Source organism: Martes martes (genome assembly GCF_963455335.1).
Source record: "Martes martes genome assembly, chromosome: 13".
In the NCBI taxonomy this organism is placed as follows: Eukaryota; Metazoa; Chordata; class Mammalia; order Carnivora; family Mustelidae; genus Martes; species Martes martes.
In genome coordinates, this window is record NC_137901.1 from 92,301,465 (window position 1) to 92,314,642 (window position 13,178).

Consider the following 13,178-nt stretch of genomic DNA (forward strand, 5'->3'; position numbering starts at 1 on the left):
CTTGGGGATCTCCTTCAGGATCTTCCCCCCAAGTTTGGCGCTCCTCACCAGGTCCACTCGTGGTCTCAGCCGCTGACTGTCAGCAGCCTCATCTGCCACAGCCCCCGGTCCTCGTGCTGCCTTCCTGCAGCCCATGCAGCCAGTGTGATCCTGAAGGTGAACCCTGTGTCATTATCTCTCTACTGAGAACCTCCTTGTGGTTTCCCATCCCATTTAGATTCCAGAAACTCACCTCCACTGCCCCCCAGTCTGCTCTTCCTGTTCCTGAAATGTGCTAAGTGGGATCTGACCACAGGGCCTTTGCACAGGCTCCTCCTTGGCCTGAAACACTGTCCTCTGAGGTCAGACCTCCCCTGGCTGTGCTCATGGTCTTCCCCAATTCATGTCCTTCTCACAGGGTTTCACGTTGTCTTGGCCATTCTCCGTGTCTGAGCTTACTTTGTTTCTCATCTGGTTTCCTTTATAGCCTCACTTGTAGCAGCAGGAGGGCAGGACTGGTCTGTCATGGATACTGCGGGGCCTCCAGCCCCTAGACTCCTCTCTCCTGCAAGGACGTATTTAGTAATGGTGGCTGGATGGACACACGCAGTAATACCTTGAAGAGGAGCGGGAATAAGGCTGTTTCTGGGCCTCCTCCCTGGCGTTCAGGGGGCGGTGGAAAGTCAGACGCTCGTTATCTCTCTGATTGTAATTAAGATATTTTTAAAATTATTTGAGTCAAAGTAATACACTTTGAAGTCATGTAACAAATGCTTTTTATGAGAAGTATTTGTCGAACCCCCCACACTTGTTTCACAGTATTTACTTTCAGCCATTTGTCTTTGCATTCTTAGTGGTTACCCTGCGCCTCTAAGTCACGGGTCTGTACTGCTGTTTCAGGGTTTATCCTCCCTGGGTTAGATTTTCTCTGTTATCTTCCTGCTGTTACAGGTGGTAATTGAGTTCATTTGTGCTCCTCTCACACCCCAAATTTTACTTACCTTAAGTGTTTCGTCTCTGATAACTTGTGACTTGAACTGATAGACTTAAATCTCTACTTTATAATCGAAATTCACAGAAGGATCCCGAAATGGCTTACTCCTCAGTCTCCTCCCCTGACTCCTCTGTAAGTTTGGGGCCTGTCTTTACGGCCTGCATTCGCGGAGCCCCAGCTGTCAGCTGCTGGAGGCCGTCGCCCAGGCAGAGCCGCCGTGAGTGCCCGGCCTGGCATCCGCGGGGCCGCCGGGTGGTGGGCTGCCTCTCCCGGCATATCGTCATTTCGGACGCAGCGGGTGACCTGCGGGCACTCTCAGAGTGGTGCGCGCTCCGATCTGTTGTGGGTCGTGCCTGCGTTCCGGCGACATCCACGGCTGTTTGCTGAGCCCCCTCGCCCCCGCGCCCATGTGAAGGGGCTGTGCTCGCAGCCTGCAGCCCGCTGTTCTCTGGCTTCTCGCCAATGGCCGGGGTCACTGCCTGCGTTTCCTGGGGCGCGGGAATGCCTTACTCCTGCACTCTTGGAGCTCATGCTCCAGTGGCGTACACAGGAAGGGGTACGCAGGAGCACAGATGTTTTAGTCCTCAAGTGTCTGAAGGTGCCCTCATTCTGCTCTCGCTTGTGGTAGTTCGGACAGGCCTAGAACCACGGTTGGATACTGTCCCTCCGGCTTTGGAAGATTTGGGCCTCCGTGTCCTAGGGGCCCTCGCTACTGCCGAGAAGCCTCCCGCCATCCCACGTCTCATCCTTGTGCACATAACTCGTGGTCACTGAGCAGATGGGCATTGTGCTCGCGCCCTGCTGGGATTGGCAGTGAATGAGGTTCCTTCCGCCATGGAAAATCGTGGAGATGGAGTGCCCGAGAGCAGGTCACCGTGCCGGTGGACGTCGTTGGGGAAGCCCTCCAAGCCAGAGGCCTGAGGAGAGTGGAATGGGAGAGCGGTGGGACAGGAGGCAGGGAATGTGGCTTAGGCCTGGGTGGGGGAGAGGGGAGGGTTTCGGGGTTGGGAGGGCAGCTCTGCCTGGTGCAGGCAGTGCTCCTGGAGCTTTAGAGCAGGGGTCTTGGGGGGCAGGGAGCGAGCGAGTGGTGCAGCTGACCCTCTAGCAGGAGGCACTCCTTGAGAGAGTGGCTGTGCCGGGAAGAGGCAGGGATCCAGATCTGGACCCGAGCGAATTGTTTATCAGATGTCCCAGTGGGAGAGTGGAGTGGGCGGTTAATGTGCAAGGCAGCCCAGAGCTGGAGGTAGGAATTCTGGAATCCTCAAGCACGCAGAGGGTTCAAAGCCATTAAACTCACTAGGAAGGCCCCCCGGGCGCATGGGGAGGACCGTCTGGAGGACCTGGACTTGGACGGGTGAGACAGTTCAGTCCAGGCCCCGGGGCCACCGGGCACACTCCAGCCTCCCGGCTTCTTGTGTGAGTCAGGTGGATTGGTTCCACGGCCCTCGGTGAAGCTGTTTCCATGCTCAGGGCACACGCGCGCTGTTGGTCTTCCCCGGCCTGGCTCTCAGGCCAGCTCACGCGGAAAGGTTTGCTCACCGGCCCCGCCCTGAACCCTTTCAACGCCAGCGTTCTCTTCTGGGAGTTAAATGTACATGAGATGAAGAGCACGTAAAGTATCAGTAAATTGACTCTGATTTTTGCGGGAAGCCAGTTGAATAGAAGGGTTTTGGAAGGGAATTAGGTGTGTTGCTCTGCCCCCCGCCCCCCGTTAGGATGCTCCGTCCATCTCTGACCAGCTGCAGTCTGGGAAGGAGGGGCTCCCGAAGGCGCCTTCCGCTCTGAAGCAGCTGGATTTGTTTTCTGGCAGCTGTGTCTGCCCTTAGGAGATGTAGGTGCCCGTGGAAACGTCTCTCTTGGATTCATTTGGAGTAGGCATTTGTGGCACCCCGCATGCTGACCAGCCATCCACCTCCAACTTCCTGTAAAGCCCACCCGCCTCCCAGAAATTCGACCTAGAGTGTGGAGAGCAGTGAGCCTGGTGAGGGGTGTGAGGTCTCTGAAGCCTGGTGCAGGAGAGAGCGGCTGCGGCCCTTCGGGACCCTGCTCCCCGCCAGGACGACGACGACGACTAAGGGAGCGCGGTCTTGGAGCACCAGGCCTCTGGCCGCCCTGCCTGTGGTCGGGCCCAGCGATTCTCAAAACTGGGTGTTGGTGACTGTCTCTGAGTTGGGGGGAAGGCACGTGTACAAAAAACCCACGTGCTCTGACAGTCGTTTTTAAGGGTCTGTAATGTCGTCGAGCCCTGGTCTTCCGAAAGCCTCTGTATAAGCGAGTGAGGCCTCATGTGCGCATAAACGGAGCATCTGGGAAGGCTCCCGGCCCAGCTGTCAGCTGGCTGCGCTCACGAAATGCCGGGCGACTGCCTGTCGTGCGCCAGGGCTGTGCCCGCTGCCTGCCACTAAGCTTCAGATGTGGGGCCCTCGCACCTCGCAGTGCCCCCTGGAGTCGGCCTGGGGGGGCGGGAGGGGGCCGTGTCCTGTGGAGGACACTGTGGGATGTCCCGGTGTCAGAGGGGAGGGAGCGAGGCACTCTTCTCGGGAATGGGATCCAGCGGTGGTGGGACAGGCGAGGCTTGTGTGTCAGGCTGCGGGTCACCATCACTGTCACACCCAGCCCCCGGAGCTGGGGGAAAGGGACAGAAAGGACCCTCTCCCTGAGGCGTTTCATCCCTGACAATCCTCAAAGTGAGGATCCTGCTGACAGGGGACCCATTTCACCCATGTGGCACGTGCATCCCGCTCCGGAAGGCCTGCTGGCTGGCGAGCCGCCCCGCATCTCACCAGGCGGCCGTGTGGGCTGGCCGGCAGCATTATTTTTAGGTAAACGGAGATTGTCAAGCTCCTGTCTGCCTTTGCCGTGATGAAGACTCTGCTGGAAGGCTCACTGCACGGCTGTCGAGAGGGTAGAGACTGGCTGCTTGGGTGGCTGGGGACACCGGCTCCGCGGGACCCCTGCCGGGGTCCCCTGCAGACCAGCCCAGGGCGCAGCAGGTTTGGGCGGGCTCGCATCTCCCGCCTCTTTGTGAGCTCGGCTGTGCTCGTAGAGCTTCTGCTCTATCTCAGCCAGCATCTTCCCGGGTTCTGAGCGTGGGTCCCTGAGCGAGTCTGCCGGCTTGCCAGGAGCAGTCTTTAACCCTGGTTAAATTTAACATGATGGATGGTTCAGGAGAGTCCTATGGACTGATGGCCAGCCTGCATGTAAGTACTTTCCAAAGGCACGATGCTCGGTTTTGAAAACCATTTGCTGATTTCTGTTAACACGAAGAATGCCTGACCTACACCGGTAGTCAAAACTGGTAAACTCTTCTATTTTTATGCGTTCACATGGCTCACTGGTTGTGGCCGTGACTTAAAATGTGCTTTGGCTTGCTTTCGGGCAGGAGGCTGACCGTCCCAGACAAGAACGGAGTGTCTGTCCTTCCACTGAGATGTGACACTCTGGACTCGGCGGTAACAGGGGTCCCGTCCCCTCTCCCGGAGACCCTGGGCTGCATATGGGTGTTCTCCGAGGCGGGTCAGGGTTATGCTCTGTTCTCGCCGATGCCGTGTTGTCTCCTCTGTGGGGTGGCTCTGCCAGGGCCTGAGAAGAAGGACCCCGGTAGCGTGACTGCCTGAAGGCGAGTGGGTAGGAGCTCTAACTGCATTCTCGCAAGGACAGCGCATCTGACAGAGGCGTAGGCTTGTGAGCGAGCACCTGGCCTGGTTAGGAAAAGCTTCTACTGGAACCGCTGCATCCGTCTGTCCATCTGACGAACACCACGTGCTCTGTGCTGGGTTAGAGTGAACGTGCCTTTCCAGCCGTCCCTGCTGCCCCTGCCTCCGGCCGGCGGTCTTGGATGGGCCCCGGCCTCCCGCAGGGATCACGCGGACTGGATCCGGGGCCACGTGTCTGACTGTGAAAGCTCAGGGTGTCGTTGTGAATGTGTAACCGAGGTTGGTGTGTGACTTAGCAAGGACAGCAAGCCGAGAGCTCACGCCCAGCTAACAGAGCGCGTCGCTGTGGGTGGGCCTGCAGCCCGGTCACCTGTGCATCGGTCCAGCCTTGGGGGGACGGCAGGGGCCGAGCTGTCCAAGCTGCCGTCCTGCTGCTGTTTCCCTGCAGAGCACCCGTCACTGGGAACTGGGGTCGAAGCGTCTGCTGTTGATAAATGCTCTTATTTAAAAGTGAATTCGTTGAAAATCAAAATAAATTTTTTTTTTTCTTCTGAGAGGGATTGAGAGTACGAGAGAGCACAGGCAGGGGGAGCGGCAGGCAGAGGGTCTTGCCACTGAGCAGGGAGCCCGATGTGGGACTCGATCCCAGGCCCCCCGGGATCATGACCCGAACCGAAGGCAGATGTTTAACAACTGAGCCACCCGGGTGCCCTCAAAATGAAATCCCTACTTGGAAAATTCTTTTCACCATTCTGCAATGAAAAGGAAATTAAATCTTGGTGTAGTTGGCACCATTTGCATATCTGTAAGAGGATTAGAGATAAAATTCTTAATTGGATCACTGAATCTTCTGTGATTTAGCTGGTTTTCCAAAAAAAATTTTCCAAAAAAAAGATGAATAAGTTGATAGGACTTTTAATTATTGAAACAGTAGGCTGCTTCCCTACAGATATTTGCACATGTGCTCCAACTACGTAGGAAACTGTCATGCGTCGCTGTCTGTGATGGCAGGGTGCCCAGCGACCTATGTCCATGGGGTGTGGTAGGCCCACTGCTGGGCATCTTGGAGGGGGGCCGTGTATGGTCATGAGCACAGACAGCGTCACAGACATGTGAGGGAAGCGCGGCTTCCCCGGAATAACCAAGAAAGGAGCCCAGCGCTCAGCGGCATGAGCTCATCGGCCTGGTCGGCACCTGCTGCTGGAGGGGGGCTTCTCGTCAGCACGTTCACTGCCCCTTCGCTGTCTCGTGTCCCCGGGCGTGTGTCCCAACGTTGCCTGCTTCCTCCAAATCGCGTGTCCCCGGGGCTGCCTGTCTTGTATTAGAATAATCTCTAGAACACGGTGCGGTTGCTGATGGCTGGAGTGACGTTGCACCTGTCTTCCCACAGCGACCGTGGCCGCCATGTACTACAGCTACTACATGCTGCCCGACGGCACCTACTGCCTGGCGCCTCCCCCGCCGGGGGTCGACGTGACCACTTACTACAGCACCCTGCCTGCCGGGGTGGCCGTGCCCAGCTCCACCGGGGTGACGACTGCTGCCCCGCCGCCCCCCGGAACCACGCCCCCGCCCCCCCCAACCACAGCAGAGACGAGTAGCGGGGTGACCACCACCATCACCACAAGGTAGGCCCACTTCTGCCCATCGTCTGGCACTTCTGGGCTCTTGGTTTGGGGTCTTCAATCTGGGTCTCGTGTAGGGTCTCTTTCACCTGTGGGTTTAAGCGTCCAAATACCGGAGTTACGGAGTTGATAGTGCAGCGGAAATCATCGTGACGTAAACACTTAGAAAATTGACTCCCAGTGACCCCACATCACCCCCAACTCTCACATCCTCAGCACCCCACCACCCCCCATAACTTCTGGGTCCTTAGCACCCATGCCGCCCTGATCCCCCGCAGCTGGCCTTTCTGGTGTTACCATCTCAACTGGGCAGTACTTCGTAAAGTCAGGCGGAAGGGACACTGCGGTTATGTGCGAGAAGTGCAGGATTTATAAAATTGACGGAAGTGACTCCCACAAGCCGTGGGCAGGTGGGTGCTGGCGGCCGGGCCAGCTGGGCATTGAACAAAAGCAGAGTGGACCAGGGACTGGGCCCCCACACCTTACGCCAGCGTCCGGGGTCTGCAGAGTAGGGGAGCGCGCTGTGGGCGCTGTGTCAGGGGCCCGGGTGCCTGTGGTTGAAATTGGACTGAACACTTGGGTGTTCCTGCAAGGACTTCCCTTTTTTTTTTTTTTTAAGATTTTTTTTTTTAATTTTTATTTATTTGATAGACAAATCACAAGTAGGCGGAGAGGCAGGCAGAGAGAGAAGGGAGGAAGCAGGCTCCCTGTTGAGCAGAGAGCCCGATGCGGAGCTCGTTCCCAGGACACTGGGATCGTGACCTGAGGCGAAGGCAGCGGCTTTAACCCACTGAGCCACCCAGGCGCCCCTAGGACTTCCCTTTTGACGGTGCTGAGGAAGGGGCACGTTGAAGGCCACGTCCTCTGTTTTAACGTGTGAAAGACTCCGTGCGTGACTTATTCTTGGTTGCTTCTAAGAGTTGGCTTATCACTGCAGGGAAACGTTAGGGGCAGAAATGAACCTGTTTTCGTGGTTTTAAGTCTTATTTTCCATAAAACCCCATTTTTATCATTGGCAAATGATACTTTGGTCTCTTTTCAAGGAACTGACTTTGTGGTTGAAGTTGTGCTCAGAGCCTCCGTGTGTGCGTGTTTGTGTGTGTGTGTGTGCGCGCATGTGTCCCTGGACGCTGAGAGCCCCCCACACCGCACTGGTTGGCCAGCTGGTGGTCTCGGGGGGGTCCCTGCACATGAGTGTGATGAAGCTCTTCTCCGCAGTGCACTTGCCCCCGTGGCGGCCATCATCCCCCCGCCCCCCGACATTCAGCCCGTGATTGACAAGCTGGCAGAGTACGTGGCTCGCAACGGCCTCAAGTTCGAGACCAGCGTTCGTGCCAAGAACGACCAGAGGTGAGGGACGGAGCATGGGGGCAGATGCGTGCGCGTGGCGTCTCACGTAGCTTGTTTTTAGTCTACCTACATGATTCCTTTCTTTTTAATGTTTTAATCCTCACGTGTTTACATAAATTTACATAAAATTATTTTGCTGAATTACTTACAGCTGTGTGGTGGGGTTTTGTTTGTTTTGTTTTGTTTTTTTTTAAGTAAGAATGTTCAAGCTACCTAAAACAGGGCTGGTTCCTGCTTTTCGAGAATCTGCCATTTAGGGGGTGGGGACTGGTGAAGTAGGTGCCTGTCGTGATGAGCGCCGGGTGGGTATGGAAGTGTTCAGTCACTACCCCGTGCACCTGAAACGAATGTCACACTGTACGGTAACCAAGTGAAGGAAAATAAAAACTGAAAAAATACATGCGCTAGGTAGAAAAATACCAGTTTAAAAAAGATGCGTATTTATAAAGAAACACAAAACAAAGAACCAGGGAAAAGAGTCTGCCATTTAATCAAATAACGTTCCGTGCCTCGGGTAGAAGCCATCAGCACAGGGTTCCGCTTACGTGTGATTCCATGGCCACAGACGAGCGTTGGACCTCCTGTGCCTCTGTCTCCCATGTCCAAGAAATGGGTAGGATCCAGCCATCCTACTGCACACGGCTGTTGCCATAACTGGCTCGAGTTAGTCGTTGGAGAGTATGTGGGACGGCGTCTGCTCGCAGCGAGCCATCGGTAGGTGCCCTGCGTGTCCGCATAGCCGACTCGCCTTGTCTCTGCTCCTAGGTTCGAGTTCCTACAGCCATGGCACCAGTATAACGCCTACTACGAGTTCAAGAAGCAGTTCTTCCTCCAGAAGGAAGGGGGCGACAGCGCACAGGTACCCGTCTTTGGGGGTTGGCAGGGGGGAGGGGCGGGGTAGTGCTGGTTCCCCTCTGCAGGGGCCGGGGAGACCGGAAGCCTCTGTGTCGCTGCTGCACAGATGCGGGAATAGTTCGTACTTATTCTCGGGATGTTAACGAAGGGCTCTCTGGCCGTACTGTGTCTTGGAGGGTCGTGCTCAGCACGTGCAGTCTCTAACTTTTCCTGCCTCTCAGAGTGGAAGCCTGTGTTTGGCATCCCTAGAAAACTTTGACCCCCGTGCAGTCCATGGATGATCAACGTGTTCTAAACAAAGAGTCCTGTCTCTTGAAGCATGTAATGTTTTGGTTGGCTGTTATTTTTAACAGTTCTTGGTGGAGGCCACGTTCCCTATTTCTTTTGCATTAAGCGCCCCGTCCATAGGCAAACTGTAAGCGTGTGGGCTCCTGGCCGACGCCGGTGCTGCGCGGCGCTGTCCATGGTGGGGCCTTTACCCTGGGGGGGGCGGCCGGCTGCACTGCTGCGTCCCCCCATGGGACCCTGAGGCCCGCTGGGTGCTGCTCCTTGTGTCCTTGTGTGCTCTTTCCTGCTCCGCTCCCCCAGTTCCATGGGCGCCCTGACGTTTTGCTCAGACTGTTTGGGTAGCGGATGTAGGCCTTGCTTCTTATCAGTGGCTTTCTTCGGGCTTTTCTCTGTAATTGCTCCGACTGAGCAAAAAACGACTCGTGTGCAGCCGACGCACACCGCCTGGGGTCTGAAAGCCTTCTCGGACACCTGTCTCCGAGGAAGAAGCAGTGCGCCGTGGCCCCCAGCACGGCATTAGAGCTTTGAGAGGCAGTCTGCCCTTCCACAGGACAGGACTCGCGCTCCCCTCTGTGTTGTGTTGTAGCAGAAGGTGGCAAGTCTTAGTTTCAGAATGGAGTCTGTCTGTCTGTGACCAACCCCGGGCGTCTCTGACGCTGCCGTTGATCGCCGCATTTCATCTCTAGGCTGCGTCCGCACCGGAAGAGGCTCCTGCGGAATCTGCAGCTGAGAAGCCGAGCGACGGGGCGGAGGAGGGTCCGTGTGAAGACTCGGCCGCCGACGCAGGAAGAGGCGGCCCCCCGGGGAAGAAGGAGGCGTCGTCCAGTAAGACGGTGGCGGACGGGAAGCTGGTCAAAGGTAGGCCGCTGCCAGTCCCGCCCTCGTAGACGAGAGGTGGCGGCAGGGGCCAGGGGAGGGAGTGAGGGGGTCGCCCCTCCTGGGAGGTCGCTGTCGCTGTCGTAGATCCCCCACCTCGCAGCGCTTTCCTCAGCTGGGGCGTGGGGCCATGTGGATAGGGGCTCAGCCAAGGCGTAGCTTTGTCCCGGTCTGTTCTGGCGAGTTTAATGGGAAGGTTCAGCACGGTTCCCGGATGTTTGGCTCCTCCTCCGACTCCCACAGACACACTCATGTGCGGACCCTGGCACCAGTGCAATTAGTTGACTCTGGGTCCTGAGGCTGCTCCCAGGCGCCCTCCGCTCCCTCCGCTTCGGCGGCTCTTGTGTTCTCAGCGGGAGTTTTCCACCTGCTCAGACAGACGAGCACAGAAGGAGCCAGTGTACTAGGATGGGGTTGGGGAAGCCACGCACGTGCCCCAACAGGAGGCTCAGTTTGGGTCAAACGTAGGACGCTGCAGTGAGTCCCGCCTGGCGGGGACGGGAGAGGCTGCGGAGTACCAGGCGCCCCAGGGCAGGGCCGCGGTCCCCGGCAGAGGCTGCGTGGCCCGAGCTGCGGGCGGGCGCGCACAGGAGGCGAGGTCGGAATGGCGGGTGGGTCCTGGGGGAGCGGCTCGCGTAGCAGCCACAGCCAGCTCATGGGGACCCGGGACTTGGGTCGTCTCAAGTGCCGCGTCAGAGGAGTGAGTGCAAGTGGGTGACTGAGGGCACCCGGGGGGATCACCTGGAGTGCCGATGGGGCTGGGGCCGGCTCCGGAGCTGTAGGAGAAGGTGGGGTGGGGGGAGGGGCGAGCTGCGGGGGCAGAGGGTCGCAGGACTGCAGGAAGGCCGGTGCCTTGCCTCCGGCTGCCGTGTTGGGTGGGGGGCGGGGGTGATCTGGAGTAGCCAGCCCGGCCCGCATGGACGACTGACCGGGGAGACTCAGTATCTCTGAGCCTCTCCTCGCACGAGTTGGCCAAGCACGCGTGTTGAGTTGCTCACCCTTCCAGCCACCTGCAGACTCTCACTGAAATAACAAAGGAACGTAATAGAGAATAAGATCAGTTTTTGCCTCAGAAGTGGGGGAAGGTATTCGCTGGCCGGCGTACCTGGAATTTACTTGACAGAGAAGAGAAGAACACCTTGGGACACCGTGGTGGTGACCCCCAGGCTGTCGCAGCCTCTGCCAGCCAGAGTGGCGGTGGGCGGGAGGCCAGGGCCGCGGGGAACGCGGCGGCAGGTGGCTTGCCTCTCGGCCACGGCTGCCCCCACACCACCACGACCACACGGCCCGTGCCTGGGACAGTGCGGCTTGGAGCCGCGGAGCCCATGGGTGCCAGGGAGGCGGTGGGACTGAGCGCCAGGGCCTGGCACCACCGGTAGCCTCACACCTGTGGGAACGGCCTGGAAACAGCCTCCGGGTGGTACAGTGTGGTGAAAGCCTCGGGAGCACGGTGGATGCAAAGACGGGCTGAAGATGTTCTCAGATCCACAGGGGAGGAGACAGAGGTGGCAGAGAAGAATCCAGAGGGAGAAAGGGGCAGGTTGTCCCCAGGCAGAGAAAAGGACGATTGGCCCATCACACCCACGTCTGCGGCAAGAAGAGCCGATAAGAGGGTGTCTGGAATTCTGAACGGAAAGTCTTCCGGGTGCTCCCGAGCTCAGACTCTTAACAGATGCGTCAGCATTTCCGGAATAGTGAGTCGGAGTCAGTGCTGCTGATGAGAATGATGAGAATGTTTCTTCTTCTTCTTTTTCTTCTTCTTTTTTTTTTTAAGATACTTTTAAGTTCTCTTTACATCCAATGTGGGGCTTGAACTCAGGAGCCAGAGATCGAGTCGCACGCTCCACTAACTGAGCTGGCCAGGCACCCCCGATGAGAATATTTATCAAAAAATTATCAAATGCAGCAAAAACGTCAAACAAAAATTTACATAGCTTTGTATGCTTATGTTGGTAAAGAAAATCTGTGACAGCCATTCAGCTCAAACCTAGAAAAACTGGGTGGCTCAGTCAGCTAACCATTTGCCTTCTGCTCAGGTCATGATCTCAGGGTCCTGGGATTGAGCCCCACTTTGGCTCCCTGCTCATGGGGGAGTCTGCTTCTCCTTCTGCCTCTGCCCTTCCCCCGTTTGTGTGCTTGCTTTGACAAATAAATGAAGTCTTAGAAAAACGAAAAAAACAACCCAGAAGGAAAGCATTAAATGCATCTGAGGAACGCGGTGGGGTGAGGGGCAATGCGTGTCAGCAGGGACCAGCGAGGATGTAGGGAGAGGCTGGTGAAGCGTGCTGTTTTGCCGGCGGATACACCGCAGACAACGGGTAAAGAAAAGCACATTTTCGAAGTGCACACGAATCATACGTGTAACCCTAAATTTGAATGAATTTGAAAATAACTGAAAAAATGGTCTAGGAAAGTATTAATCGCTACTGTCATGTCAAGAAGAAGCAGTGTGATGGATGCACAGTCTGGAAGAATTTCGGGGACGTGCACCGGTCCGTGAAGTCCCGGAACACAGGCAGTTGGCAGGATCGCATCAGGTCAAGTTTGCTCCCGCAAGAAAGAGGAGCCTGGCCACCCAAGGAGTGGGAATGCAGGGCGGCCCGGGGCCAGGTGGGGCCTGGGAGCAGTCCATGGGCGCTGCCCCGGGTGGGAGCCGATGAGCCTGGCCACTGCAGCAGATCCCCGGTCGGTGCAGGTATGTCCTGGGGTGTGGATGGTGCGCTTCAGTGCGACTAACTGATGGCTGGAAGTCTGGTCCCCCGTTACAGAAAACAAGTAAATACGACTGCTCCTTCACATCTCACAACAATAGTTCCAGACAGATTATGTATTTAAATGTAAAAAAAAATCATGAAGGGGTGCCTGGTTGGTGCAGTTGCTAACTTGGTTTTGGCTCAGGTGGGATCTCATGGGTCAGGGTCCATGCTGCGGGCACGGTCTGCTTGTCCCTCTGCCTCTGTTCCTCGTACTGCTCCTACACACACTCTCTTTCTCTAACATAAAATATTTTTAAAATTAGGAACACGAAGATAGAAGAAAATAAAGGCAGTTTCTTTTTCATAATCTAAGAGTTGGGATAGACTTTCTAGAAATTGAAGCCATAAATCCTAAGGAAAGGTAAGGAAGTCTGATGGGGGCAGGACCTGAAAGAAATTAAATGACAAACGTCAAAATGTTGGTGACGGTTCACATGGCCTGAGAAGGGGCAGTGTGCACGCTGTGGGAAGAGCTCAGTGACCAGTAAGGAAAGACAGCGCGGCAGAGAAGTACTAGACCAAGGACATGGCAGATCGCTCACCGAAGAAGAAAAAACGATGGTCAGGAGATACATTTTTAAATTTGTAAAGTGTATCTGCATTAAAAAAATGCTGTCTTTTGCCTCTCAAATCAGTCAAGTTATGCATAATGCTCTGCAAGGGAGAGGCTCAGGGCGGCGGGAACCCGCGCCGTCTATGCAAGCACGCGTGGGCGCAGCTCCTAGAATGGCCACGTGCTCACGCCTGACACCTGCGGCTCGGCCGGCGCCCCGACCCAGTGCTCCCTGCGGGGCTCGTG

At 56.5% G+C, this 13,178-nt stretch overlaps 1 protein-coding gene across 3 annotated transcripts in view; it reads left to right on the forward strand.

The window, feature by feature from the left end:
• The window catches only part of SFSWAP (splicing factor SWAP), a 66,552-nt gene that overhangs the window by 24,173 nt on the left and 29,201 nt on the right, over positions 1-13,178 (forward strand). For 2 of the 3 annotated variants that reach the window (XM_080821819.1, XM_080821821.1), the window contains exons 8-11: positions 6,020-6,257; positions 7,473-7,604; positions 8,370-8,463; positions 9,434-9,605. In XM_080821819.1, the coding sequence (XP_080677945.1) occupies positions 6,020-6,257; positions 7,473-7,604; positions 8,370-8,463; positions 9,434-9,605 (636 nt within the window). The remainder of the gene's footprint in view (positions 1-6,019; positions 6,258-7,472; positions 7,605-8,369; positions 8,464-9,433; positions 9,606-13,178) is intronic. The other variant, XM_080821820.1, reaches the window with a different exon arrangement.